At 39.6% G+C, this 27,281-nt stretch overlaps 1 protein-coding gene across 3 annotated transcripts in view; it reads left to right on the forward strand.

Moving 5' to 3' along the window:
* The window catches only part of ATRNL1 (attractin like 1), a 503,181-nt gene that overhangs the window by 345,356 nt on the left and 130,544 nt on the right, over positions 1-27,281 (forward strand). For all 3 annotated transcript variants that reach the window (XM_083616673.1, XM_083616675.1, XM_083616674.1), the window contains one exon: positions 15,667-15,774. In XM_083616673.1, coding sequence (XP_083472799.1) covers positions 15,667-15,774 — 108 coding nt within the window. The remainder of the gene's footprint in view (positions 1-15,666; positions 15,775-27,281) is intronic.

The following is a 27,281-nucleotide window of genomic DNA, read 5'->3' on the forward strand; positions in this document are numbered from 1 at the left end:
ACTGCCATTTCATCTACCTAAGCTGTAAATTGCTTGAGTGGCATATTCTGCATGATAAGATTGAGCCCTTGTGGGTAAGAGTGACAGAGAATATAGCTGTTACTCACACTGAGCCCTACATGTGTGCCATGTTCAATATGTGCTCATCCCTTAATATGAGACATTGAAGATACTTGAAACCTCAGAGGTAGGAAGCAATCATTAACCAAACAATTGGGCATCACAGATTTATCCTTGGGTCTCCCACTGTTTTCATAAATGCAATTTTCCTGGAAGAAATCTATTTGAGCATATAGCTCCTCTGTATCCTGGATCATATATCACTATTTTCCTTCTCCACTTCCTTACAGAACACTGTCTTTTTTCTTGATAAATACATGTTAATTAATAAAATAGTTACCAGCTGTGAAAGTGTTTTACAGAGTCATATAAAATCAACACATAGCAGATTCTGTGCCATTACAAGGAAACAAATTAAATTCTTTTCTCCCTCTGAGTCTAAAGAGGCAGCAATTTTCTACATAGTAGAAGAATGAGAACTATAATTCATCTCCTGGACATTCGAGATATGTTTCCTGGATTACTGGGAATTGTGGGAACTCTTTGTTTAATCTAATTGTGTTTCGCTGTGGTGTAAACCACAGAGCCTAGGGCTTGCCGATCAGAAGGTCGACTGTTTGAATCCCGTGACGGGGTGAGCTCCCGTTGCTCGGTCCCTGCTCCTGCCAACCTAGCAGTTCGAAAGCATGTCAAAGTATAAGTAGATAAATAGGTACTGCTCCGGCGGGAAGGTAAACGGTGTTTCCATGCACTGCTCTGGTTCACCAGAAGCGGCTTAGTCATGCTGGCCACATGACCCGGAAGCTGTATGCTGGCTCCCTCGGCCAATAAAGCGAGATGAGCGCTGCAACCCCAGAATCGTCCACGACTGGACCGAACGGTCAGGGGTCCCTTTACCCTTTACCTTTAACGTTATCCAAGGTAGTTCATAAAGTTGCACAGAAAAAAACCAACTATTTAGCAACAAGAAAAAAGGTCGCTGACACTCCTAGGCAAACCATGGAGCCAGTCATTTAACGTTCTTGACTTGATGGAAATAATTTTGAAATTATGTAATCAAAAACATGTAACATCCCATGCCAGCCTTGGTTTAGTTTGGTTTGGTTTAGTTTTTGCTTTTGTCTCATGAAGTGCTATTTTGTTGCATTGACAAAAGTCAATAAAAATACTTAAAAACAAACAAACAAACAAACAAACAAACATAAATGCTTTGTCAATCAGTAGATCTGCTAACTTGCTTTGGCCCCATCTGTGTATACATTTAAAGCAGTATCATACCACTTTAAGCAGTTTTCCTGGGAGCTGTAGTTCGCTTAGGGTGCCGAGAGTTGTTAGGAGATCCCCATTCCCCTCACAGAGCTACAGTTCCAGAGTGGTTTAACAGTGAATCCCTCTTCCCAGTGAATTCTGGGAATTGTAGCTCTGTAAGAGGAATAGAGTTCTCCTAACAGCTCTTGGCACCCTTAATACATCACAGTTTCTAGGATTCTTTGGGCAAAACCCATGATGGTTTTAAGTGGTACAGTATTGCTTTAAATGTATAGTGCAGATGGGGCCTTAGTTTTAAATACAAGGTAGTATGGTGAAAGCCTCTAAATCCACCAAGCATAACAAAGAAATTTTAGGGTGTTTTTTTAAGCACCCCATTTGTACAGAGACTCAGTATTAATTTGGTTTTTGCTGTGTTTCAGTTACAGGACTTTGTGTAGAGGTTGTTGAAATAACCTTTCACAAGGGAGTGGATTTTGCCAATTTAGACAATTGAATAATGATGAAATCTGCACATGGTTCAATATGTGATGTACCCTTTCACAATGATTTAAATAGTTGCTGTTGCAGTGTATTGAAATGCTCACAGTGAATACCAAATTATAAAAGTCAATTGAGTTACACTGATAGCATTTCATTATATATTGATAAGTAAACGTAAGAGATGGTTTCTAGCAGAATAGATCACTTGTGGCATACAACTGCTGTGCCTGATAAGGGCTTCACTTTAAGGTCTTCAGCTGCAACAACAGGTTCCCTGTCTGATATAAACTACATATAAAACATGACTTGTAGGAGGACAGAAACTACAGGATTGATAAAAAGATGTTTATCGTTCCAGTACCTTAAATGAGGATAGAAGCTATCTGATGAAGCTGGACTTAAGGAACTAATTATGGCTGGAGATTTTGATCCAAAAGGAAGCTGCTCTTGAAAAGGACCATCACTCTTGCTAAGTAAAGCCAAAGAGCTTCCCTTTGACTCTGTCATTGCTACTATTTTGTACTTGGCTGTCCTTTCTGTTGTAAATTAGAATAGATGAAAGCCGTCGAGCTGAGTCTATGATGGAGGCTAATTTGATGTGATATAATTGATGAACTCTAAATTGTTCCACTTTCCCCTCTTAAAACAGTCTGACTGAAGCTCAAAAAGCCAGTTTGATTTACACTGCCGCAATGATAGTGGCCATCCAAGAGAAGACAGGCATTTGTATTTTTTTAAAAAAGTGTTTTATCATCTGTGGCCTGTGTTTGCAGATTAAATACTGTGGCAGCCAGAAGAATAGCTCTTTGTTTCCAACTCATTAAACTCAATTGAGGCAATATTTGAACAAGCAAGGGCAATTTTTAAACCTTAGCCACTGAAGTGATAGAGGGTTCCTTTCCATACCCAGCCCTACTTCCCTGGATTGAATTTCATACTGCAGGACACCTTTGGAAGCACATGGCATGATTATGGTGGTGGGAATAGGATTGTGCCTGGTGATCCTGTCCCTGAGCTCTATGACATAGCTTATACGTGCCATGTAATTTTTTTGTGGAGTATGGTTCACATGGTCAGAGGCTATGCACCATTGAGGTTGGACCTTGCACACATTATCCTGATCCCCCCCCCAGCATGCATTCATCCTGTACAGACTGGTCTGCTGTGTGCAGGGCATGGGCAGCTCCTAAGAGGGTCTGCTGGTGAGTATGACACCAGACTTGGACTGTTAAAAAGCATTTCTGTATATGATGTTAGTAGTTCAGATTAGTCTGCTGTATTCTGAAATTATACAAACAAATATTTAAATATTTTCCTGTGTATATTATTGAACCTGGGTATAATACTAGAACATGCAGTGCAGCCAATATGTTTAGGCTGGATAATTTAGAGTTGTGTTCCCTTCCCCCTGCCTCACTTTTTCGCTACATATATAAGAATTTTGCAGTGTAAGTGTTTTTTACGGCCCTTCTATCCCATACAGAAAATAGCTTCACTAGCTAATAGCAAAATAATCAAATTTTGCTGAATAGATTTTTTTTTTAAAATGCCCTTGATTAAGAAGAAAAGATAAGTGCAGGAGTCAGGTGGGGCTACTGGAAGATTTAAGTACCTCTTGAGAAACCTGTAACATGATTATCATAAGGCTACATAAATGCTCAGCATGAACTCCTAGTCTGCTAAAGTGAAAAAGATAACCAGATTAGGTCTCATTTAGCACTACACTTAAGTGAGAAGAAGCCAGAACACTATGGCACTATACTGAATCCTGAGCTTTATATTGATCCCTGTTTCTTTCTTTAGGAGATGAATTCTTAAGGTGAAATAATATCACAAGTAGGAGTTGATATGTTATTTTTGTTCTAAATACCTGCCATTTCTTTCTGAATAACCTTTCACATTTAAAAGCTAACCATGTCCCTCAGGACAGCCACGATCAGTCTCGTCATATACAGCTGCTTTGGGAGTGGGAGACCCTGGATCAGGGCAGCACCATTTCTCCATCAGAAATTTCTTTCTCCTCCCGCCTGCTGTCCAAAGCTTCTGCTAACCTTGTAGGTTTAAAATACACACACAATATAGGTCAGGCATAGGCCAACTCGGCCCTCCAGCTGTTTTGAGACTACAATTCCCATCATCCCTGACCACTGGTCCTGTTAGCTAGGGATGATGGGAGTTGTAGTCCCAAAACAGCTGGAGGGCCTAGTTTGCCTATACCTGATCTAGGTACTACCTCATTCATCCAACAGGACTAGCAACAGTGTGTGGTGTGGTGGTCTAGATTATAGATAAGAAAATACTGCAAAGAAACGTTAATCCACTTTCCCTGCTCTGCTTCTGCGATCCACTTCAGGGCCCTTGCAGCTGTTTTTAAGGTACCGAGTTTTGTTTGGGGTTTAATACCAGGAAATCCAATTCAGACATTCTGAATAGGGCTTAACCAACATATTGGAAGGGATAGCATTCTAGCCCTGCCCCTGCCCCCCATTGCCCACAACATATTGAAGAATGACTCTCTGCAACAAGGGAGCCACCTCCACTCGTTGTGACTCCCATGAATTTTAGAACCGTGGAAAATAAGAACTCCAAAATAAAGCCTTCATGAAGGCTTCCTTGCTGCAGAGAGCTGCCATTCAACATGCAGAAGGCAATGGGGAAAGGGAAGTGGGGGCAGGGCTAGTGCTTGTTCCTGTTTTCCCCTCAGAACACGCGAATAGGGCTTCTGTCATATGTAGATTGCTTTCATTTTCAGGATCAATCTGAAAATATTTGGCAAACTTTTAGGAGGTTCCTAATGTCCTCTGACTAATGTGCTCTTGGTTTCCTTGTTGGCAGCTATGGCATATGTGCGTTTCTGATTGAGCCTGGTCCTGACTGAAGCATGAGTGTTACATGGAATGTTGATATGCATGTGGTGTCCGTTAATACAAAACTGGCCTGCCTATTTTACATATGGCAATATATGCCAGATGGTGGCCTCCATGATAATACTGAATTCCGAGATGCAGACCCTCCAAGTGTCCCTATTTTTCAGGGATGTCCCTGATTTAGAGAAGCTGTCCCGGTTTCTGATTTGATCCCGGAATGTCCCACTTTTCCTTAGGGAGCCTCTATTTTCATTGGAGAAATGTTTGAGGGTATGGACCCCCTGAGCCCTCTGAAAGCAATCCTTTATAGGGCAGTTTTTTAAATGTTTAATGTTTTATTATGTTTTTATATATGTTGGAAGCTGCCCAGAGTGGCTGGGGTAACCCAGTAAGATGTGTGGGGTATAAATAGTAAAATTATCATTATGGAATGGGACGTTCTATTTTCATCAGAAAAAGGTTGGAGGGTATGTAAGATGGTAGTGCTCATGCTTTCCTCCCTCTGTTTTGAGAGTACATGATGTAGGCTAAGAGAGAGACAAAAGAAGACCAAATGTATGATATCTGATGCAGAATTTCAAATTTGTACATTCAGATACTGTAATCTCTAGTTTTACTTTATAATTCTGGATCACTCATGTATGTGTCTTCAGCATACTTTTGCTTTGCATTATAATCACATAGAACACACTTCTGTATTTGGGGAAAGAAACTATATAGCTATAGTTTCCACCATGAATGGAATTATGGCTTTTTGCAATGGAGGGAGAATCACAATTTTATTCTGGAGCCTTCTGTTAGCACTAAGCAAGTGGCGGATTCACATTTTGTTCTTTGAGCAACAACATACAGTATGCTAAATGTTCCTTGGATCCAGCTACAAATTGACCTTTTCAGTGATCATCCTTTTTCTCTTTTTGATTTGTTCTGGGGAAATTACAAGCACCTGGTATTTGGCTTCCAAAAAGGATACACGTCGAATTGACCTTTTGGTACCATTTGGAGTGGGTTGGGGTGGAAATACAAAAGGGGGTGAAGGACAAGTTTACTCTTTATTTTAAGTGTATCTTAGCTGCTGCCTGTTGGATTATGCCTTGTTTAAATAATCCTTTATATCTTTTTGTCTAAAGTCAGGACACAAAGTACATGAAGCTCTTCACATGTCTCCCCTGTGGCAAACAGTAGCAGACTCCTCAGATAATGCTTGCTTCACTCCACCTCCTTCCTCAGATATTTTTTAAAGGCATAGAGAAATGGTCATTCTGCAGTCGGTATAGTCTCATATAAACTTTGAACAACTATATGGTACTTTTCCAAGTAAACTGGTAAAAGAATTACCTTGCTTTAAAACTTTCACCAGAGATAAATCATTTTTGTGTATGTGCTGGGATTTTTTTCAAGTCATTCTTCTGGAAGCTTCACCTTCAGACTTCATTTGGCTATAGTGGTAATGAGAATAAACTGCAGCAAGCCCTCAGCTAATATACTTCCTCATCCATTGGTGCAGACGTGAGGAGGAGTTCAGGAACTTTCACTTCAGTTTGGATTAACTGCAGCTTTCTGTGTCGTCCAAACCCAAACAAACCATTTTCACTCTTGAACTAGTTGAAATAAGCCAACTTTGGAAATAGCTCCAACTTCGCATTCCGAATACCTTCTTCTTTGATATTCCTTTCTCAAGGAGGCAACATTATTTTGGGGTGGAGGGAATAAAAACTTGATTTAAGTGTCCTGTGGGACAAAGTAGAATGACATTTACCTAAGGTTTGGGCGTAACCTCCATTTGAATTCATTAATGAGTCATGGAGTTTCATTAACTAAAATAAATTTGAATTATGACATTAAAAACTTTGAAATTATAGTTATTTAATGGAAATAATATTTCCAAAATTCCATGTTGAACAAAATAAATAATAGGATGGTTTTGACTATAACCCTTACTAAGTTGCTCAGAGGTCCACAAAATTGCAACTTAGTCTCTTCAGATACTACTAAATATTTCACAGCAGCCCATAATGTTGTCATCTCTGTATAATACCAGTTGATGTTCAACCAAGGCAAGTTATCAGGCTGAATTATAAATAGTACCCCACTAGAGCTTAAGATAAGAAGCTCTCCAAGTTGCCTTTTTCAGTGATAAGAGGTTGGAACCTGTTTCAATGATGTTTGTGAAACTGTTATTTTGTGTTTTTTAGTCATAAAATGGAGACCAATTGTTTAAGATAACCTCTTTCTACCTGTAAAATAGGAAATAAAACTGGTGTGTAATTGAATAAGGTGTTCATAATTTCAGAAATGGTTTTTTGAAAGTGTTCTAAAAATCACATATCATAATTTCTGAACTATTAAGAACTTGACAGTACTTTTCTGATGCTGTCATAAATGCCTTACAGCAGACAATATTTAATTATACAATTTCAGAGATGTGCTATAACTGTAGTTATGTGTGTTAATTACTATCCAGCAGAGACAGGGTGTAGTTTCTTGAAAACAATGAAAATCTGTAATTAAGTATTCTTACCACTACACTGGGATTTACTGGGATTTACTGTGAAGGTTTGGTGTGAGTGTTAGTCATTAGTTGTTATAAAGGCAAATAACAGCCCATCATTATTTACCCAGAGCTCATCTGTATTTTTAAGGTAGCATTTAAGACTACCTTAAGTTTCTGGGTATATGAACTGAACTATATAATTGTTCCACTTGTGGTTGGATGATTTCCCCCATGCATGGATTTAGGCAATCCTGTGCTGTGACAAATTAGTTGTATGAATAATTTTTCACAAGCACAGTCAGGGTTGATCCAATACATTTTGCTACCTAAGCAGCTTGTATCACACAGTCTGAAAGAACTGACCAAAGATCCCAGCTTAACGGATCTTCATAGTTGGTTGAGGCAGAACTCTCAGCTGGGATAGCCGTGTACTTTGTGTTACAGTCTCCTGTCGGAAGGGCTGTCTGATCTAAGTACTATTTAAAGATAAACAACCAGAGGAAGGCAGAGTAGCGGCCTTGAAATTGTCAACAGTTAGCACCTAGGTCACCTGGTGAGAGTCTTACCCACTGTAGTAAGATGTATTGTATATTATCATTTCTTGTTGTGTGTGTACACACAAAAAGAAGTGCATTTCTGTACTTTCCCTTTCTTTTAAAGAAAAGATTCAGGACTGGCATAGGAGAATGAAGCTAAGAGACGGGAAGGAAATGCAACTGTTTTCAGCTGTTTTTATGGTGGTATTCCACATTCTGATAAGATGTGTGAGACATCTGTGCATTTCTGGATGGTCATCTTTCACTCTCTTTTCACATTTATTTCGGGGTTCCTAGAGATGGTTTTGTGACAAGTGGTACTGTTTCTATCATGAAAAAGTGGGACAGATTGTGAAAGTGTTTCCTCCTGACTTTTCTTAAGTAATAAACTACACCCCATCACACAATAGCCCCATATTTGCTAGGAGTACCTGCTCTCGCTGCATTTCAGTTGAATCCGTGAGTTTTAATTTTGGGCTGATTTTGTGTCTGCAACATTTTGTCTCTCCTGCTTGTTCTCCCACTCATTCTATGGTTCATTGATTTATAGACACATATATAAGGTGCCATGAGAAAATGTTTGAACTTGGTTTTTCACTTTCAACTTTGCCCTTTCCTAAATTCCTGAATTATTATTTTGTTTATTACTTTACTGTAAGCCCATTCATTAAAACACCCTGTGCAACTGGAGTTTTCTTTTGAAATACCTTATCCCACAAACCGTTACATTCAATTAGTAAGCATTTCCTCTCATACAAAGCTTATTACAAAACACTGAAGTCTCTTTTACTCTTTCTATGCTCTAAATCCCCCTCCTTTCTCCCCAGGCACAATTCTGAATAACAGACAAAAAGAACCAAGTACTTTTCTTCTGAGTGTGTGGTCAGTGGAGAGTTTGCTGGTGGTTGAATCTTTCTTTTTTATCGAGTTTCAGTTTTGTAAACCTGCTATAAGTAGTGCATTGTGTCAGTGCACAAAGTTATTAAATGTAATGGAGAATCCAAGGTACAAAAGAATTGTGTAAATGAGAGACTTAATGTGATAGAATTTTCTGAACAGCTGATCAGAATTTCAGTGTGTGCAATACTTCTTCTTAAGTAAGACTTAATGCATGTCATCCATTGCAATTTATAATAATGAGCCCTTTTGAAACCTTGTTAGAATTTAAAAGTGGCCACACAGAAGTAGCTAAAATACCTTAAGCTTGCACACACACAAAACCACTTGAGAGAGAGACCAATCATTGTTTCTACTATATTTCACATGTAATCCAAACAGTAATAGTCATATACTAATTTGAAAATTATGATAGTTGATATTCTCTTATTTAATTTTTTATGCATTTTATTATATAGCTGTATTATTAACTGCTGTGATGTTTTTATGATATAGCAGTATATAAATATGTTTATAAATAATAAGCAATGATAATAATAAGTAAGTAACTGTAAGCTAACAGATTTTAGCTTAGCGGTTATTTGCTATACACATTGAATATCATGGTATCTTTCTTCTGTAATGTTCAAAAATCTGGAGTGATCATTCACATTCTTAAATTACCTAGTTTCCAACTTGCCACATATTTTACTGCTTCATATTTAAGGAAAATCAGCTCCTGTGCTTCCTCATATAATTAACTTGAAGCTGAAGTGGGTTTGGAATAAAAACAGAATGAAAAACATTGGAAAAGACGTAGCCATCTACATTGAGAGATTCAAGATCTCTATACATTTAGAATAAGGAGACATTTCCAATAACTATCACCATCATTGTTAAGAGTTCTATTGTACAGAAATTAAAACTGTCTCCTTGAGACATGTAACTAGTATGCAAACACTTTTGACAAGTTTCCAAGCAAGGGTTCAGAAACTATTTATTATTTATTTAAGATAATACTATTCAACCTTTCTATCTTAAAAGAAGATTCCCAAAACAGGTTTCAGGTTAAAACAAAACACATAAATTGAAATTTTTAAAAATCAAATGTGTTAAAAAGAAAGCAAATTTATAGAACAACAGAATAAACAGTCTGCAACTGGACTGAAATACCGGTAAACAGTAGCAGTACACAACAGAGCAGTAAGCTTCAAGAAAAGCAGCAAGAACAACTATTGTTATTCAATGAAACCATGAACAAAGATATGTGCTTCTATTTGGCACCTAAAATGTAGGGCCTGGTCAACATCTCTGAGGAGGTAATTCTATAACTAGGCAACACACATACACATACACACACACACACACACACACACACACACACACCCTGATTTCAATCAAACTAACCCCTGAAGGCAGAAGTACCCAGTGAAGAGTATCTGCAGAGGAACTTTATGACTGAGCTGGTTCAAGGAATAGGTAGTTCTTCAAATTCCCAAATCCCAAGCCATAAATAGATGTAATGTTCAGAAAGGAGCACTTTGAATTATGGCCGGAATCACACAGAAAGCCAGTGAATATGTTTTTATAGGAGCCCAAATTTTTCCACACAGCTAGTGCCAGTCAATAATCTAGATGCCGTGTTTTTCACAAATTTAAATTTTTAAGTAGTCATCATCAAAAGCAGCTCCTCAAAGAGGAGAGCAAGAACAATTCCTGAAAGATATGATGCTACAGCTACTGGTCCTGGAAGCTGCCTTGTTATACGTCAAACCATTGGTCCATCTATCTCAGTACTGTCTACACTCTACACTGACTGGTAATGCCTCTCCAGGAGGAATTTCATCTTTCAGACAGGAGTCTTCCCCAGCTCTAGCTGGAGATGCATGGGACTGGACCTGTTACTTTTCTCATGAAAAGCAAGTTCCCCAGTAAACTACAGCACTTTTACTTTCCCTATCCTTCACCTGACCAAGGTTGTCCAAGACGTTCTCTGTTCTAAGTAAAAAAACTGCAGAAATGAATCTAGATAATCAAAGTCATCTGAGAGTGCTCAGAGCTTACCCCACTCCATGGGGGCAAACATACTCAGGTAAGGCTAAAGAAAGAAGTAAAATAAGTTTCAATCATCTAATAATAATATTTTATTGAATAATTGCTTTGAATTCTGGGGTGACAGGCCACGGTCTTCAAATTACTAAAATCACTAGGAATACTTGGGCAGGGTATAAGTATGCAAGAATTACATAATCAGATGTAGCTGTATAATTGTGCACCCATCTCTAAATGTGGGTTATTTGAGCTAATAATTCAGAGAAGGCAGAGTCTGACTGTTTTGCAGGAAATCATGCCATTTAATTTGAATCATTGTGAGTGCATCTGCGCCCATTATCATATTTGGGAATAAATGTAAAACATCTCCAGTAAAACTTTATTTTGAGTGATCTCTGATTTCAGTGACATTTTGAATGAGCTCATGCAACTGCTTTGAGTGCCTCTGGCAATGCAGTGGGTCATTGTTGTATGACAAGAACTTACCTTATTATGGTAAATTCATAACTTGCTTTCTTATTCTTCACTTCTCTGAAAGTAAATGTGGGCCACTGAGGATAAGAAATAAAAATTGAACTATGTACCTGATTCACTAACCTTGAAAACAATAATGTTGTGCTTTCTACCTAACCTAAGTTAAAAATAAAATAAAATTCTTGGTACAGGGCCTAAGAATTTCCTGGAAATGGGTGGGCTTAAAAAAAAAAATCTTGGCAGTATCCTTCTTGATCATTTATACTCTTAATCCAAACAAACATTCAGAAGAGTCCTGGAACTCATCTCCTAGCATACTTAAGTTGTGTGTGTGTGAAATTAGTGAAGCTGAACATTGAAAACCAATGAGCTATATATGATGGGGCTATGAAGCACAGAAAAAAAATACCTTAGGATTTTTTTAGCTGGTCTAGAGCTAAGTAACAAAATTCTAGGGGCCAAACTTGAACCATCAACACTTTCCATCCAGATTATCTAGCTACCATTTGCTGGCTACTTGTTCTAGAGGAAATGTACTTTAAATCTTCTTTGGGTGTAAAATATTGCATACAACTGATCCTGTGCAATTATTGCTCTCACAGGGCTCCTGCAACCTGTCCAAAGTAACATCAGTTTAAAGTCTCAGGCCAGGGCTGGCCCAATATATCATGTCACCTGTGGAAAAAGACACAATGCTTCTGTCCTTCCTCATTCCGTGTATAGGACTGGCCACTGAATCTTGTTTCTACACTGAGGATGGATAACATCATTCAGTGCATTTGAAGGAAGTGGGCTAGTTTAGGGAGTACGTGAGATACCAGTGGTGCACACATTTCTAATATCCAACAGAAGGTAATGGTCAGGGTGGTCTCAGAAGGAATGGCTGGGGGTGAGGGCTGCTGCTCCCAGCACCTACCATCTGATGCAATTGTCTCACTGCTTAATGGTAGTGTCAGCCTCTTCTTGGGTTAACAAAGGCTGTCTAATCTAATTTGCTTTTAGAGTTTACAATGGAGTCTCTGTTGCTTTTGTAGAATTGTGGCCCGCATATATCTAGCTCTTGTAACCAGATGGCAGTTACGTTTGAGTGGCACATCTAGCATTCTTTATTGGTTTAAACCAGGGGTCAGCAAACTTTTTCAGCAGGGGGCTGGTCCACTGTCCCTCAGACCTTGGGGGGGGGGCAGACTATATAACCCATAGGTGCATTTTAAATAGAAGCACACATTCTACTCATGTAAAAACACCAGGCAGGCCCCACAAATAATCCAGAGATGCATTTTAAATAAAAGGACACATTCTAATGTAAAAACACACTGATTCCTGGGCCGTCCATGGGCTGGATTTAGCAGATGATTGAGCCGGATCCAGCCCCCGGGCCTTAGTTTGCCTACCCATGTTTTAAACAGAGAACAAAGGGAAGGGTATGGTTGTCTCAGGGCTAGCCCAACAAAATGAAGCGTGTTTCTCCCCATGTCAGGGAAGAAGGGGTGACTGAAGATTTACTACAGGAACAAGGAGGGAATAAATATGTTGGGAACAGTAGGGTGTGTGAATCAAATGAACCTTACCCGATGGTTGAAGTGGGAATCACCCATGGGGAAGAAAGGGGCCTGCTCTGAATCATGGCAGGCAGGTGCATAACCACACAGTGCTCTTGAGCATCTTGCCCAGAAATGAGATATTCACAATTGAATTGTAGTTCTCAGGGATCTCAGGATCCAGGAAGAGCCTCTTAAGCAGGGGGTGCACCCTCACCTTCTTCAGGGCAGCCAGAACAACTCTCTCCTGCAGTGAACCCACTCAATCAATCCTGTCTGGTCAGATTTTATCAGCCATGATGGGCAAGGATCAAGAAGACACTTGGTTGCCCAGATACCCTCAAGCATCTTGTCCAAATCATCAGGCCCAAACAATTGAAACTGATCCCATACAATCTGAGCAGCTGGTTGCTCTGGGCAGTTCTGATTTTTTTCCCTAACAAAGGTGTTGAGGTCAGTACAAAAGCTTTACAATCCCGGCAAAATCCTTTGAGGAACTTCTGTAGAGTCAATGCTATATCAGGGCTCTGGAAGGATTGTGAGGGAATTCAAAGGGCAGGTGCCAGCCACAGCTACCTGAATTTCAGCAGGGAAGGGAGGGCCAGGCCCGGGTGGCAGTAGCTGGTGTTTGGGGTCAGCAGCAGGGTAGACAGTGGACCCTTTGGAGATGTCATGCAATCAACAACTTCCCAACAGTGCCTTCCTTAATGCCAAGTCTCCTACTTCCTCTTATATTCAAAGCATGTGTTTTTGGATACATACTGAAAAGAACAGTCAAATAATATCTTCTTCACCAGCATAGTCCTGTTTTATTATTATTTTTTGTATTGTATTGTTATTTTCATGTAGTAGCATTTTCTCTGAAGGGGCAGGCAGAGTTTTGCTACCCTGCTTTCAGCCCTTAAATTACTCCTAAGAAGCTACCAGAGTACTGAACAGAGTATAGTGCATATGCTTCTCACAGAGCATCTAAGTGTCTAATGTGCCCGATTTCTGATTTATTTTGGATAAAAGCATTGTTTTGCCAATGCAACTAGCAAATTGTATTCTACCTCTGCATATCTTGTATGCATGGGCAAAGCCTGTGAATAAACATTGCACTAGCCGACGTGATCTATGATTATAGAAATCGGGTTTTGTTTTGAGTATCATTCCCCTTATATCATGATTGCATGGTTTTTTATATTTTCATTTTGGAGCCGTGTTCTTTTATTCACAAAGGAAACCCCACATTTGAAACACAAATGTGAAAGTAAGATGATTGAAAAACGTTACCAGATGTACTTGCTGCATTGTCGTAGCCCTTAAATCAAAAGCCTTAAGTAATAAGGTGTCATGAGGAATTTGCTTGCATACCCTTTATTATCTCAAAGGGAATTTTATGTAGAGAATGTTAGAGTACTAGAATTTACATTGAAGGGGCCTTCTGAAGCATTGATGAAAAATTCTAAGGAACTTACTGTGAAAACAATATTAAAAGAAATTGTATTACATGATTTTGTGTTAAGAGCCGAGTTGTAAGTAGCTATTGTGTTGGAGCAGGGAACCAGGAATGAGAGGTCAAGGCAAGAGTCAGAGCTGGGAAGGGCTACTGTTGCCCAGAAACAGCCTAACCAGCAAATCTTTATTGCTCTTCTTGTTGAGGAGAGCCAGTGAACAGTCATTCCAGTGCTCGGAACCTGTTGCTATCCATGCAGCTATATAAGCTTATGCCTCAGTGGCTCAATACACTGGAACCCAGAGGTTCCTGGTTCTAGTCCTGACAGCTCTTGACTTCTGTTCCTTCTAAGTACCATGAGATTTTTTTTCATGTAAAGAAGCAAGCAAGCAAGCAATGAAACTTACTTGATAATTAATTTGATTTAAATATTTAATGTTGCTTTTATTCATTTCATACATCCAGGGAAGAAAGATTTGTATTATTTAGTGCTGCTCACCATTTTTATTTGTTCAGGTTTAATTAGTATTATTGTTAGAGACTGAGGGGGGAAATATAAATTAGCTTAGGAGAATGTGACTGTGGCTCACTGAACATTAGCATGACGTCAGTGGGCTTTCTATGCAACCTGAGCATAATGTAGGTCTTCAGGTTCCTCAGTTACATTGCCACCAGGTCTCTAATGCTCAGACATTATTCTTCATGTTTAAGTAATAAGGGAAGGGACTGCATATAAACTGCAGACACTGTCACTAATAACTCCATCTGGTTTCAGTACAAGTGCATGGGGAATCTAAAGGCTGACAATGTTTGTTCTTGGCACAGGTTCATTGAGTTTGTCTCTTGATCAGACTTCAGATGAAAATTTCTTGCCACCATTTCTTAATGTTCCTTAAAGAAATCCTCTGTGTGTGTAACAAAGAGGGGGGGGGCTGGACTGGGCTTGACAGTTACTTGGAGTACTAAGGGAAAGCATAATTTATGTACCCTTGTTCCAACCTTTGTGAAAATATACAAATAGTCATCACAAGGTACATGTGTGGTATAGGGGTTCACTCTGAAACATTAACAAGTAGTAATTTTGAAGTCAGCTGACTTTATTGTACCAGCATTCAAGATTTGCAGTACAGGCAGACGCTGATAATACAGTTTTAGCAAAAGATAGCTGTAAGGGTGAAAGAAAGTGGCATCCTTTATCAAGGCTGAGGATGAACTGAATTCAAGCAACCATTCACAATACTCACTAAAACCTGGTTTGGATTGCCATGGAAATTCCTTAGTTTTGCAAAGTAAAGGAATTAGTGGGAATGGTATTGTTTGCACCATAATCCAGTTAGACCCTGGAAAAGCTGTGGTATGTTGCATGTCCAGTCATGTGACCATGTAAGAACATACTTCCCTGGGCCTCTGGGACCTTTTCGCATGTCTGGAGACCACGAAACTCCACTTAAGATAACCCTGGTATATATTGTTCGGAAATGTCAGTTGTCATTACTGGATAAATGTTAAGTGAATTCAGCTACTGAGCATCATATTTTGAAGTTATTTCATTGAAACCTCTTTTTCCTTCCATCAGCAACTTATGCGGGAGCGGCAGCAGATGGCCAGCCGTCCCTTTGCTTCTGTGGACGTAGCACTTGAAGTAGGAGCTGAGCAAACAGACTTTCTACGAGGGCCATTAGAGGTAAGAACTGTGGTGCGGATGGGGGACCATTTCAATTTGCATACTGATAATGCTAGTCTCATCTGCATCTGCTTCTGAAACCAAGACGAGTGTGATTACCCGGAGCTGACAAGTCGTAGCTACATATGTTGTGCCGTTTTTGAGGCTCATCGTTTCAGTAGCATGACATGAGCAGTAACAAAAGCCACTGGAGAATCTATTAGCTGAGGTTGGAGTGACAATCTGCTCACCTGGCAGCCCTTTCTTGGTGGATAAGAGCTGAAAGAGTTTAAGATGCACATATTAAACAAGCCTCAAATGTAGTCCTCTGAGTACATAGTGCCCCCTAGTTAATGGTTCACATCTATCTTAATTAACTGAGATTGCTCTTTAAAATGAGCTTTGTGTTACATTTCATTATTCTACTTTTATTTGAGAGGCTTGGAGAGTACTGTCTACAGAGTATGTTGTCGTTTGTGACTAATGGCTACATTACGGCATTTTTATTGTAAAGGCAGTACTTCTGAAAGAGAAATTATAATATGCTAAGCAGTGGGATGCTGTATTGGAATAGTGTAATAATGCATGAAATAGATTCTGGAAGAGTCACCTAAAAATAAAAAAGAACTACAAATAGAGGATGATAATGACTAATCTAATTAGGACTCTCTTTTTATTCAGTCATATTCATATATTTCTATACCTTTATTTACAGTATTTTGTTTATGAACTGTATCTTTTCTAGAACAAAAAGAGCTCTAGAATTCTTCCAAATTATCAATTAGCTTTCGTTATTTCCAGTTTTTCTTAAATCTAAGTTTTGTCTTGATTGTCTCAGTATCCTCTTTCCAGGAGGGAAAAACGGAACCTAAGTCCCCACTCCCAGATAATTATAAAAACCTCAGGGTACCATCCCATGCCCAGATAAATGGCCATAGAGCTCAATAAGCTATAAAGGAGTGGTGATAAATTTGTTCATATCCCTTTTCTTTTTCATTAAAAATAGCTTAGTTCAGTCTCTATTTTTAAACAAATAAATGTCACAAAGTGATGCAGGCATGGGTTGTGGAGGTGTTTGTTATCAGGACTGCAGTTCATGGGAAGAGGAGGTTTATCCTTCCCTCCCTTGAAGTCCTCAATATTGGTCTCTGCACAATTACAATGCTTAATAATAATAATAATAATCCTCATAGCTGTTTGGGGATTTGTTTTTCTTTGGGGAGGGGATCTCAGCTGGAGAAGGAAGCAATATATATATATCCCCTTCCACGTACTGTGTTGCCAATAACAGTTGCATGTTGTGATTGCAATTAAGAAAAAACAGAGATTAAACTGCATACTATGCATTGAATGTAGGGACGCGGGTGGCTCTGTGGTCTAAACCACTGAGCCTAGGGCTTGCTGATCAGAAGGTCAGCAGTTTGAATCCCCGGGAACGGGGTGAGCTTCCATTGTGTGGTCCCAGCTCCTGCCCACCTAGCAGTTCAAAAGCACGTCAAAGTGCAAGTAGATAAATAGGTACCGCTCCGGCAGGAAGATAAACTGCAATTCTGTGCGCTGCTCTGGTTCACCAGAAGCGGCTTGGTCATGTTGGCGACATGACCTGGAAGCTGTACGCCGGCTCCCTCAGCCAATAAAGCGAGATGAGCACCGCAACCCCAGAGTCGTCCATGACTGGACCTAAGGTCAGGGGTCCCTTTAACTTTTATGCATTGAATGTACCATTTAACCCTGCATTGAATGTACCATTTGACCCTAATATAGGATTATTATTACCTATTACAATTGTACAATTGCAACTGATGTGTTAGCAATGGAGTGGGGTTGCAAATGTTTTTTTGTTTCAGTACTGAAGAACTGTGCAGTCCAACATAGAGTGATACCTCTGTAAAGAAACTTAGATTTCCTGCAACCAGTTATTTCCAACAGCATATTCATTGCAATATAGCAGGATTTCATAGAAATGCCTTTATAAGTACTTAGCTGAGATGCTGCTACTGTATACCAGGCTCATTGTAATCCCAAAGACTAGCTCTTGCTGAGTTTTCCGTCCTTCTAATAAACAGAAACTGATGACAATATTTATTGCTGCCATAATTTGAGTACTTTCAAAGCAGAGTGCATTAAAACAATCAGTCTTGCCAAATAAGCTGTGCTAGATTGTGACCAGGGAATGCAGCTGTCAACATCAACACCCCCATCTTCAGCTGTCTGGTGAATTTCCCTTTTGGAGAGAAACAAAGGGAAGCTCCGAGCTATTCAGGATGATGACTCAACAGCTGCATACAAAACTAAAGTTTATGTAATTAATCTGGAAAGCAATATTGTTATGCTCTATTTGGGTGGGAAGGGACAGGGTGGGTGGTGGGAGCACAGGCTTGTGGATTGTTTACTTACAGCTTATATAATTAAACTTTAGAAGTAAACATCAAAAGTTAATTGCTGCCATTTTCTATGACATGTTTTATTTAGAAGCAACTGTGGAAGCTGAAATATTTTAATTATATTTTTGAGTTCTTATTAGGATTTCTTTCTCCTTTATTTCTACTATAACTGTACTCTGATGTTAGTACTCACTCCTTGGATATATTCAGCCTAGCCTTATTAACATATACACAGTCTGGATACTGTTCAGTTTTTCCCCACTAGAGGATTGCAATCTGCAGCAAAAGGGTGCATTGCCCTGAATATTAAATTAATATGGTGCAATGTATTGATTGGTGTGTGGTATCTACTGCATAGAGTTCAATACAAAGGATGAGCCTTGTCTTATAAAATTAAATTACAGGTCTGTTTTGAACTTACAAAAGGAAAGTACAGTGGTACCTTGGGTTAAGTACTTAATTCATTCCGGAGGTCCGTTCTTAACCTGAAACTGTTCTTAAGCTGAAGCACCACTTTAGCTAATGGGGCCTCCTGCTGCTGCTGCGCCACCGCTGCACAATTTCTGTTCTCATCCTGAAGCAAAGTTCTTAACCTGAGGTACTATTTCTGGGTTAGCAGAGTCTGTAACCTGAAGCGTATGTAACCTGAAGTGTATGTAACCCGAGGTACCACTGTAATAAAAATTACATTTAATAGTCACAGTTCTCCTTAGCCCTATAGTTGCATTCTAGTTATTTTACTGAAGAGGGTACGATGAAGGTAGGCTATTTCCATGCTATCCCATTTTTAAATTTACTACAGTTACAGTGTGATTTATTGGAAACTATCTAACTCCATCCCTTTAATGAGATTTGCAAGGAAGAGGAGGTCATAGCATTATCCTAATTGTGTTTGTTTTAACAACCACTGCAATCTTGCATGTGTTTTGTATTTGTTAGGTGGCATCAGTTGACATAGCATTCCGAATGTTGACTATATTTTGAATCAACATGGAACTTTCATATGATTATCTTTCCCAAGAGACTGTAGAAGTATTTGCATGTAGGACTTGCATTGTTGAAATAAAACCTCCCACTTACAACATTAGTACAGTTGCAAGTTAAGTTCACTTCAACCTCTTTCTCCAACCTTATTTTGTCAAATTTGATTCAAGGATAATTTGGATCAGGTATAAAGTCGTGCCACTTTTTTGACATTGTAATAACTCTGTCGCTTCCAGTAATGTTATATTGACTGTGGGTTGTTTAGACAAAACAAAATGTCAGAGTAGCCATTACCCACAGTATTACACAGGTCTTCTACTTGGTTTGTTAGTGAAAATGTTGCACATTAATATTGCTTCTGACATATATAATGTTGTGAGTTTCCACACTGATGGATGTTTTATTTTCATTTAATGCTGATTGTCAGGTACTGTTCCTTTATTTCTGGTGTGATGATATACATTCAGTGTTCACTTTTTGGATATTACCTTAGAGTAGGAAGCCGGCATAATTTACACTGCCTGACGTTAAACCAGCATAAAGTACTCAAGACACAAACCGTGTTCAGGAGCAAGGCCACTGCCAACTGATTCTGCCCAAGTCTGACAGTGAGAAAAGAAGCCTTTAAATAGAGTTAAACTTGCACCACTCTTTTTGCCAGTTTAAGTTCTTGTTGGTTTACATGGACTCATGACTGAGCTGAACAGAGTGAGGATTTTGTATAAGATTTAGCAGAGTGAGGATTTAGCATTTTCAACATGACTTATGCTGGCCTCAGCTGAACCAGCTTCAGGTGGAATGAGGGACTTCCACTGGCATATCTCTGGCTGAGCCATGGTTGGGGAGGCAACCAGATGACAGCTGATTGACTGAATGATTGATTTTAGAACAGTATATTTTACCATGACCACTTAACCCACCAACTAAAAGAAGAAATGCATCATTGAAAAAGAGGTCAAATATTTGCTTAACGTTTGTACTGTTCCTGCTAATACACATGTATAGGTGCATATTTATCAACAATCAGCCACCATGTATAAGATGGAGTTGAGGAACGGATGCTTGCTGGGTCCAGGACGGGACAGTGGCATCATCAAACTGTCAGGGGCAGCAGATGCAGGTCTGCAACTGCCACCATCCTGGTCCCAGCAAGTGACAGCACTGCCACAGTCACATGATTCTTTATATCTAAACTAGAATTGGTCCAGACAGCCCTTCTAATACAGGATGGTTTCACTGGACAGTGCTTCAAACAGAGAAGCACTTCTGTAAAGCAGAACACATGATCACTGGCCTCTCCTGCCTCTCGTTTCATTTGCTAATTATGAGGTCAAAGCTCAGTTAGTTGAGTATGAGACTCTTAGTCATGGGTTTGAGCCCTACATTGGGCTAAAGATTCCTGCATTGCAGGGTGTTGGACTTGATGACACTTGTGGTCCCTTCCAACTCTACAATTCTATATGGTTTTTTTCCAGGGAAGCCTTGCATATATGTAGTTGTGATCGGTTCAGAAATCTGTGGGCTTAAATAGCCTTCAGAAACTCAGACCTCAGATAGCCAGTGGCAGCGCTTCATGCTCCAGCACCGGGGGGCGGAGAACAGGCGGGGCTGGCATGCATCCCGGAGCAGGGTGCGCCACCCACAGGGGCGGGGTGCACGTCCTGGGGCGGGGTGCGCCGCCTGTGGGGGCGTGGTGCCCAGCGCAGGCGGGGGGCAGCCGCGATGGCACCACACCGGGATCACGCTGCCGGGGGCGGTGCACTCCCCCTGCACTCCTCTTCCTCCGCCAGTGCAGACAGCTTGGGGGTTAAAATGGCAGTGTGCCCCTCAATTCGAGGATATGTCTCCAACTGGTGCTGGTACTATTATATTTGCCTGCTTTTGTTGTGCTATAGAAGTATTTATATTTTCCCCACTTTCAGTAGCTGTGCATTCCTACTCAGCACATTCCAAGACCTTACTTGTGTGGTATATTTCCTTGTATATATTTAAAATACACTTATTTGAATGATCTTGGTCCCAGTGAGATTTGAGGTTATTCTGCAAAGCTGTATAAATAAATCCACCTCCCCCACCCCCCGTTAATAAAAGCAGTTATAACAATTTTTAGAAGTCTGTATTGTCAGGAAGCTTGAGCCCAAGCTTCAGTTCTGTCGGCTGCCATTGTGCCATTGGTGGCTGCTAAGAATTCAGGGTGATTTATTTAAAGTACAATACAATCCAGTGCTCGAGCTTTGTGCATTCAGGTAATTGAAGTGTATACTAACAAGCGAGTTTTCTGTTTTCCCTTGCCAATAAAGTGGGAGGACTTTTTAACTTGCTTTGCAAACCAACATCATTTTTTTGCTGGGCTCATATTCCTGCTTAATTTAAATAATTTAATGAGCAATTTTAAAATCTGCAACCCAAGCATACTTGATTATTTTATACAAAATGAAACTGGTATGTGTGCTTCATCAGCAGTACACTTCTTTTACCCCTCTCTGATAGCAAAAGTTCTGCAGAAACTGGAAGTGCATTATTTCAAACTCTTCCTCACAGGTCATCTCATTGATCTGTTTCACAGACCCTTTTTACTTCCATTTCTCTCCTGTGTAGAAGGCTACATTTGTTGCCAAATTGACTTCACAGAAAAGCATAGCATATTTTACTGTGAAGATACAATCATGTCACATGATCTTAATATTATAATACCACATAAACTTGGAAGCATGCACATTTCTGGTCACTGTACCTCAAAAGGGTATTGTAGAGCTAACAAAGGTACAGAAAAAAGGGGCCAAATTAATAGTTGGAGCAACTTCAATGACAATTTACACCATTTAGGGCTTTTTAATTTGGAGTGAGTAAAGTGGTTGTGACAGAACTGCAGAAAATTATAAGTGGTGTGGAGAAAGCGGATAGAAAGGATTTCTAACACTAGAACTAAGTGTCATCAGAGAAGCTAAAAGCTGGGAGATTCTGGACAAACAAAGGGAGGTACTTCACGTAGCAGTTCTTATATTGTTCTAAAAACTGGGAGCTTTTGCTAGCAACTGATCTTCACTCTCATTTTGGGGGGACAGGAAGACTAAGAGCTCTGATTACTCCATTTCTGATTCTTTCTCTCTCTCTCTTTTTCCACACTGCCCCCTTACAGGGTGGTTTTTTCCCCAGAATTCTCATGGCTCCACTTGTGTGATCAGCTTTTAAAATGTCACCTTCTAGTGAAGTGTCAGTTTTGTTGCTGATTTACAATGCTTCCCCAACAAAGCCCATCCTTTGATCATTCATGCTACCACCATCCATTAGTCTCTCCACTGTGGTGTGACATCAACAGGTGTGACACCAATTTTGTGGTGAAACTAATATTTTGGTGATTCCATCCCACAACTAAGTTTTCCCTGTCCTTATCCTCTCTTCCTTTCATTGTCTCTACCATAGTTTCTAACGTCCATACTAGCATTATATCTACTCTTCATTGTCTATCCAGTGAATGCTATTCTTTCTATTCTTGGATTATTTCTTGGAGTTCTATTTATTCCTTCCTCAGTCTATACTAGAGTGACCATAAATGTGTAGCCTCATGCCATTCTTGCCCCAGGAAATGGAAGATTGTATCAGCCCATTTTCTTTCATTTTTCTAGCTTTCTTCTTTCTCCAAATCCAATTCCAAATTGCTTTTCTACCTTTCTGCATCTCCACTGATTTGCTCCACACTTTGACCTCAAAACATACAATATCAACCTCTTACTCACCCCACCCTACCCCATCTCTTCATCCAGTATGTTTTTCTCTAACTTGTCAGAACTCTGTGTAGCTAGAAATTGCCCTTCCACTCAGGCTGCCTCATTTATCTGGAAAACGTTTTGTCTCTCAGGCTATTGAATCTCTTCATTTGAGATATTGCCTCAAGACCTTTCTTTTTTCCTTAGCTAATGGCAGGTTCTTTCTGAAAAAACATTTTGTGATACCTCGATGAAGGATGTTATTTTCAGAAAAAGATATTCTGTCGTTTTTATATCAAGGCACAATACCTGCCTCAAAGGAAAACAGAATTTTGGTTTACTCTCAATAGTGCTTTCTTCTGTAGGAAAGAAAATCCTATAAATCTTGCTGCATGTTTATTTTCAGATTCATTGGTCTTGTAATATTTCTAATTATGCAACTATTAAACACAAATCTATATTTTGACTCGAATCCCCCAATTATATAACTAAACATACACACATACAGGCTGAACTTGGACATGGTCTAGATACAGTACACATTTGTCATATATGTATATATATATATTTTCAAAGCTTTTCTGTTCTTTATCCAATAGGTAAATAGAATAAAAGACTTAGCATTGAGTTAAGGCAGAAATATTTCAGCTCAACCATGCTTTTGCTTCTTCAGCATACAGCATATCTTTGCCCAGGGAAGCTCGCCTGATGCCAGCATTGTATATTTTTATGCACCAGGCAAATGCTTTCTTTTATAACTAGGCCTTTAGCCCCTAATTGTCTGTGGCCTTATAAAAGTGGGTGGAATGTTTTTATTGTATTTTTTTTTTTTGCATTGGTTTTAATGTAATGGGTTGGTTGGTTTATTGGTTATAACTTGCTCTTGTTTGCTTGAGCAACAAATTCAACAACAACAATAATAATAATTGTCATGTCTAGGAAGAGTTGACTTTATACATACCGTATTTTTTGCTCTATAAGACGCACTCACTTTTCCCCTCCTAAAAAGTAAGGGGAAATGTGTCTGCATCTTATGGAGCGAATGCAGGCTGCGCAGCTATCGCTGAAGCCAGGAGAGCAAGAGGGATCAGTGTGCACCGATCCCTCTTGCTCTCCTGGCTTCAGGGATAGCCACACAAAGCTTCTTGAGAGGGAAAGCTGCACACCGCCCCTTCAGCAAAGTGGGAGGAGAAACGGAGCCCCTTCCGTTTCTCCTTCCGCTTTGCTGGAGAGCCACTGCGCAGAGAGGGAGAGAATATTTTTTTTCCTTGTTCTCCTCCTCTAAAACTAGGTGCATCTTATGGTTGGGTGCGTCTTACAGAGCAAAAAATACACTACCTTTGACTACCCACAACTCTTTCTCACGTAGGATAGTGCTGTTTTGTTTTGTTTTCACCCAGGTTGAGTAGTTTTTCATGTATTCTTGTGGCTTGGGCATATATGTCTCTTAGCTTTTCATTTTTTTCTATTATGCTAAGCCTATGGTTTTACTTTCGAAATGCTCAAATCGATATTTTTCTTTCCACAGTATTAACTAAGTATACAACACTAATCATACTCAGAGTAGACCCATTGACTCAAGTCTATTTAAATCCTATTAACATTGTACTGTGTATCACCCTAAGAATGAAATAAAATACAGTGGTACCTCGGGTTAAGTACTTAATTCGTTCCAGAGGTCCGTTCTTAACCTGAAACTGTTCTTAACCTGAAGCACCACTTTAGCTAATGGGGCCTCCTGCTGCTGCCGCGCCGCCGGAGCATGATTTCTGTTCTTATCCTGAAGCAAAGTTCTTAATCCAAGGTAATATTTCTGGGTTAGCGGAGTCTGTAACCTGAAGCGTATGTAACCTGAAGCCTTTGTAACCCGAGGTACCACTGTAGAGCAAAGACAAAATAATTGGGGTTTAAAGCCAAATCCAGAGTAAATAAAAAAAAGACTTAAGAACTATATTTATCTTTTAAACATGGCTTGTCCAGCATTTTGGAAACCATTTACTTAGAAGCAATTTTAAAGAGTTTGCTGAGAGCATATTCACACATTAATCCCTCACACATTCCCACCCCAGATTCTCTCTAGGAAGAGACTGAGAGTTGGCCTTGAGCTCATCCTGATTTATTTGTGCCCTTCCATGTTATCCTTGAAGGTAAATGTAGGAAGCCCCTCTGAATATATAAACACAGGACCTGAACCTAGGAGGTTGCACTCTGCGTGATGAGGTGCACAGTGAATATGCACATCATTACTCCCTGTGGGGAATCTGAATGGGAAAATTTAATGGGGGAAACCGCTAAGTCAGTAAACCAGTCAGTAAACCAGTAGAGGTAGCACTTTAAAAAACAAAAAAGCAAGATATCATCCCATGTTTTCAGTTTAAGGTATTAAAAAATCTGATTTAATATTTTTTATATTTAAGAAATGATGCCTTAAGCACACTCTGCTTAATCCAATTGCTATAAAAGTTACTGGAATGGAAATACAAGATTTCTAGCTGCACAATATTTCATGCTCCAGTAGCATGAACAAAATATAAAGTTTAACTGATTAAGTGTAGGTGTTTTGTCATATGTTGACATAGTAATAACATAATTTATTAATTAATATATTTAAGTGTGCCGTTTCTGAGATTAACAATATCAAAATACAGAAGTGTGGTGTTTTCAAGCATAATACAATTTCTGTACTGTGTATGCAAAGTTTACAAGAAAATGACACTGTAGATGACTCGATTCACTGGAATGAACACACGGATTGTTGCTTATTCCCTACTTTATTGTGTTCTAAATTTTTAGTCAGTGCAAAACAAAATATTTTACCTTTTTTTCAGGGCCATTGCTTCAAAAATGGTACTATAAACCATGTTTATTGGAAGACTTGCTGAGAATCTTTTAAAATTTAGCAAATTAAGTTGTAGGAATGAATAACTATTTGTGCACAACAAAACGCATATACAGAGATATTCCCAATAAATAATAAATAAATAACCAAATGGGGAAAAAATTGCTGGCTATTCAGTTATCTGCATTAAATTTGGGGTTATGATGGATTGCTGAGTGGTGAAGAATAGAAAATGTGGGACAGATGAGGTAAGGCCAAAGCTTTTAGGGCATGAAGCAAGCAAAACACCAAATTCTATTGATAGTTTTAATCTTGGGACCAAATGAATAAATTGTTGCCTGGTTTATACCATTATATATTAGATGAACTGCTTTCTTGTGTTCAGTATGTCAACTGATTAGCAATTAAGAGTCACAGTGGACTATATTTTTTTACCAACTGCAAAGAACAAATGATTTGGATCATGATATATTGTCCATTTCTCCATCACTTTTGATGGCATCTGCTGCTGCTGTTGTTGTTTGATGATTGCATAGTATAATTACTGCTGTTATTTCAGAGTCCATCACCAATCCCAGGCCACTGTTGTGCTTCTCTTCTTCCTGTCAGCAGGTGTGCATGCTGAGATTACAATGAAAAGAAGCAACTCTCATATTTCTCCTTGTTACGTTATGATTTTGATCCATGAAGTAATAAAATTGCCATTTTAAGCCTCCTTAATGGCTTCCAATCTGTGAGCAACAGTGTCAAATAAATGTCTAGGAATGGGCACAATGACTAAATGAAAAGATCATGTTGTTGCCATCCCTCTGTCTTGAGAAACAACGGAAGAGTGTGCTATTGAGGGTAAAGTCAAACCGTTGGAGAGTTGTAACATCTACTGTGGCTGTAGAGACCAGTATAGGGGAGACATGCTTTATTACAGCTGGAGCAGATGAAGGCCTCCAGTTTCATGGGCGCAAATACACCATGCCATTTCTTCTTTCAGCACTCCTCCCAGCAGTCATTTCTCCTCTGGCCACTGCTGTGGATGCATGACCTGTCTGTCTGTCACCAGGCATTATGGTCCTCTGCAAAGGATTCCCACATGGCAGGGTTAATATTGCCAGTTTTCATGTCACATTTGCAGACATCCTTATAACACAGAGTTGGTCTTCCAACAGGCCTGATGGCCGAGGCCAGCTCCCCGTAAAGCACATCCTTGGGAATCCTGCTGTCTTCCATTCTATGGACATGACCAAGCCAGCATAGACATCGCTGATACAGAAGTGCCTTGAGACACTGCCATGCCATGTGATGCCCAAAATATTCCTAATGCAGCACATATGTACTCAGAGCTCCAAGCGCTCATTGAAGCAGATGGACAGTGGCAGGTCAGCACCTGATTAACTGGGGTCTGCCCAGCTTAAGGTGGGCGGTAGTTGACCAGTGAGACACAATTATCTCCCCCACTGACAAAGGGAACCTGTAAGGCTCTCACATTACACCAATCAGGTTGAGCTTACAGCTTGCAACTTCTACCTCCTGCATTGTTTTTGCTGCATTAGTAGCATCAAAGTGACCTCTCTGTGGTGCAAGCTTGGGCAGTGTATATGGAAGCCGTGGGCTGCTCAG

This window comes from Podarcis filfolensis (genome assembly GCF_964270895.1).
Source record: "Podarcis filfolensis genome assembly, chromosome: 5".
In the NCBI taxonomy this organism is placed as follows: Eukaryota; Metazoa; Chordata; class Lepidosauria; order Squamata; family Lacertidae; genus Podarcis; species Podarcis filfolensis.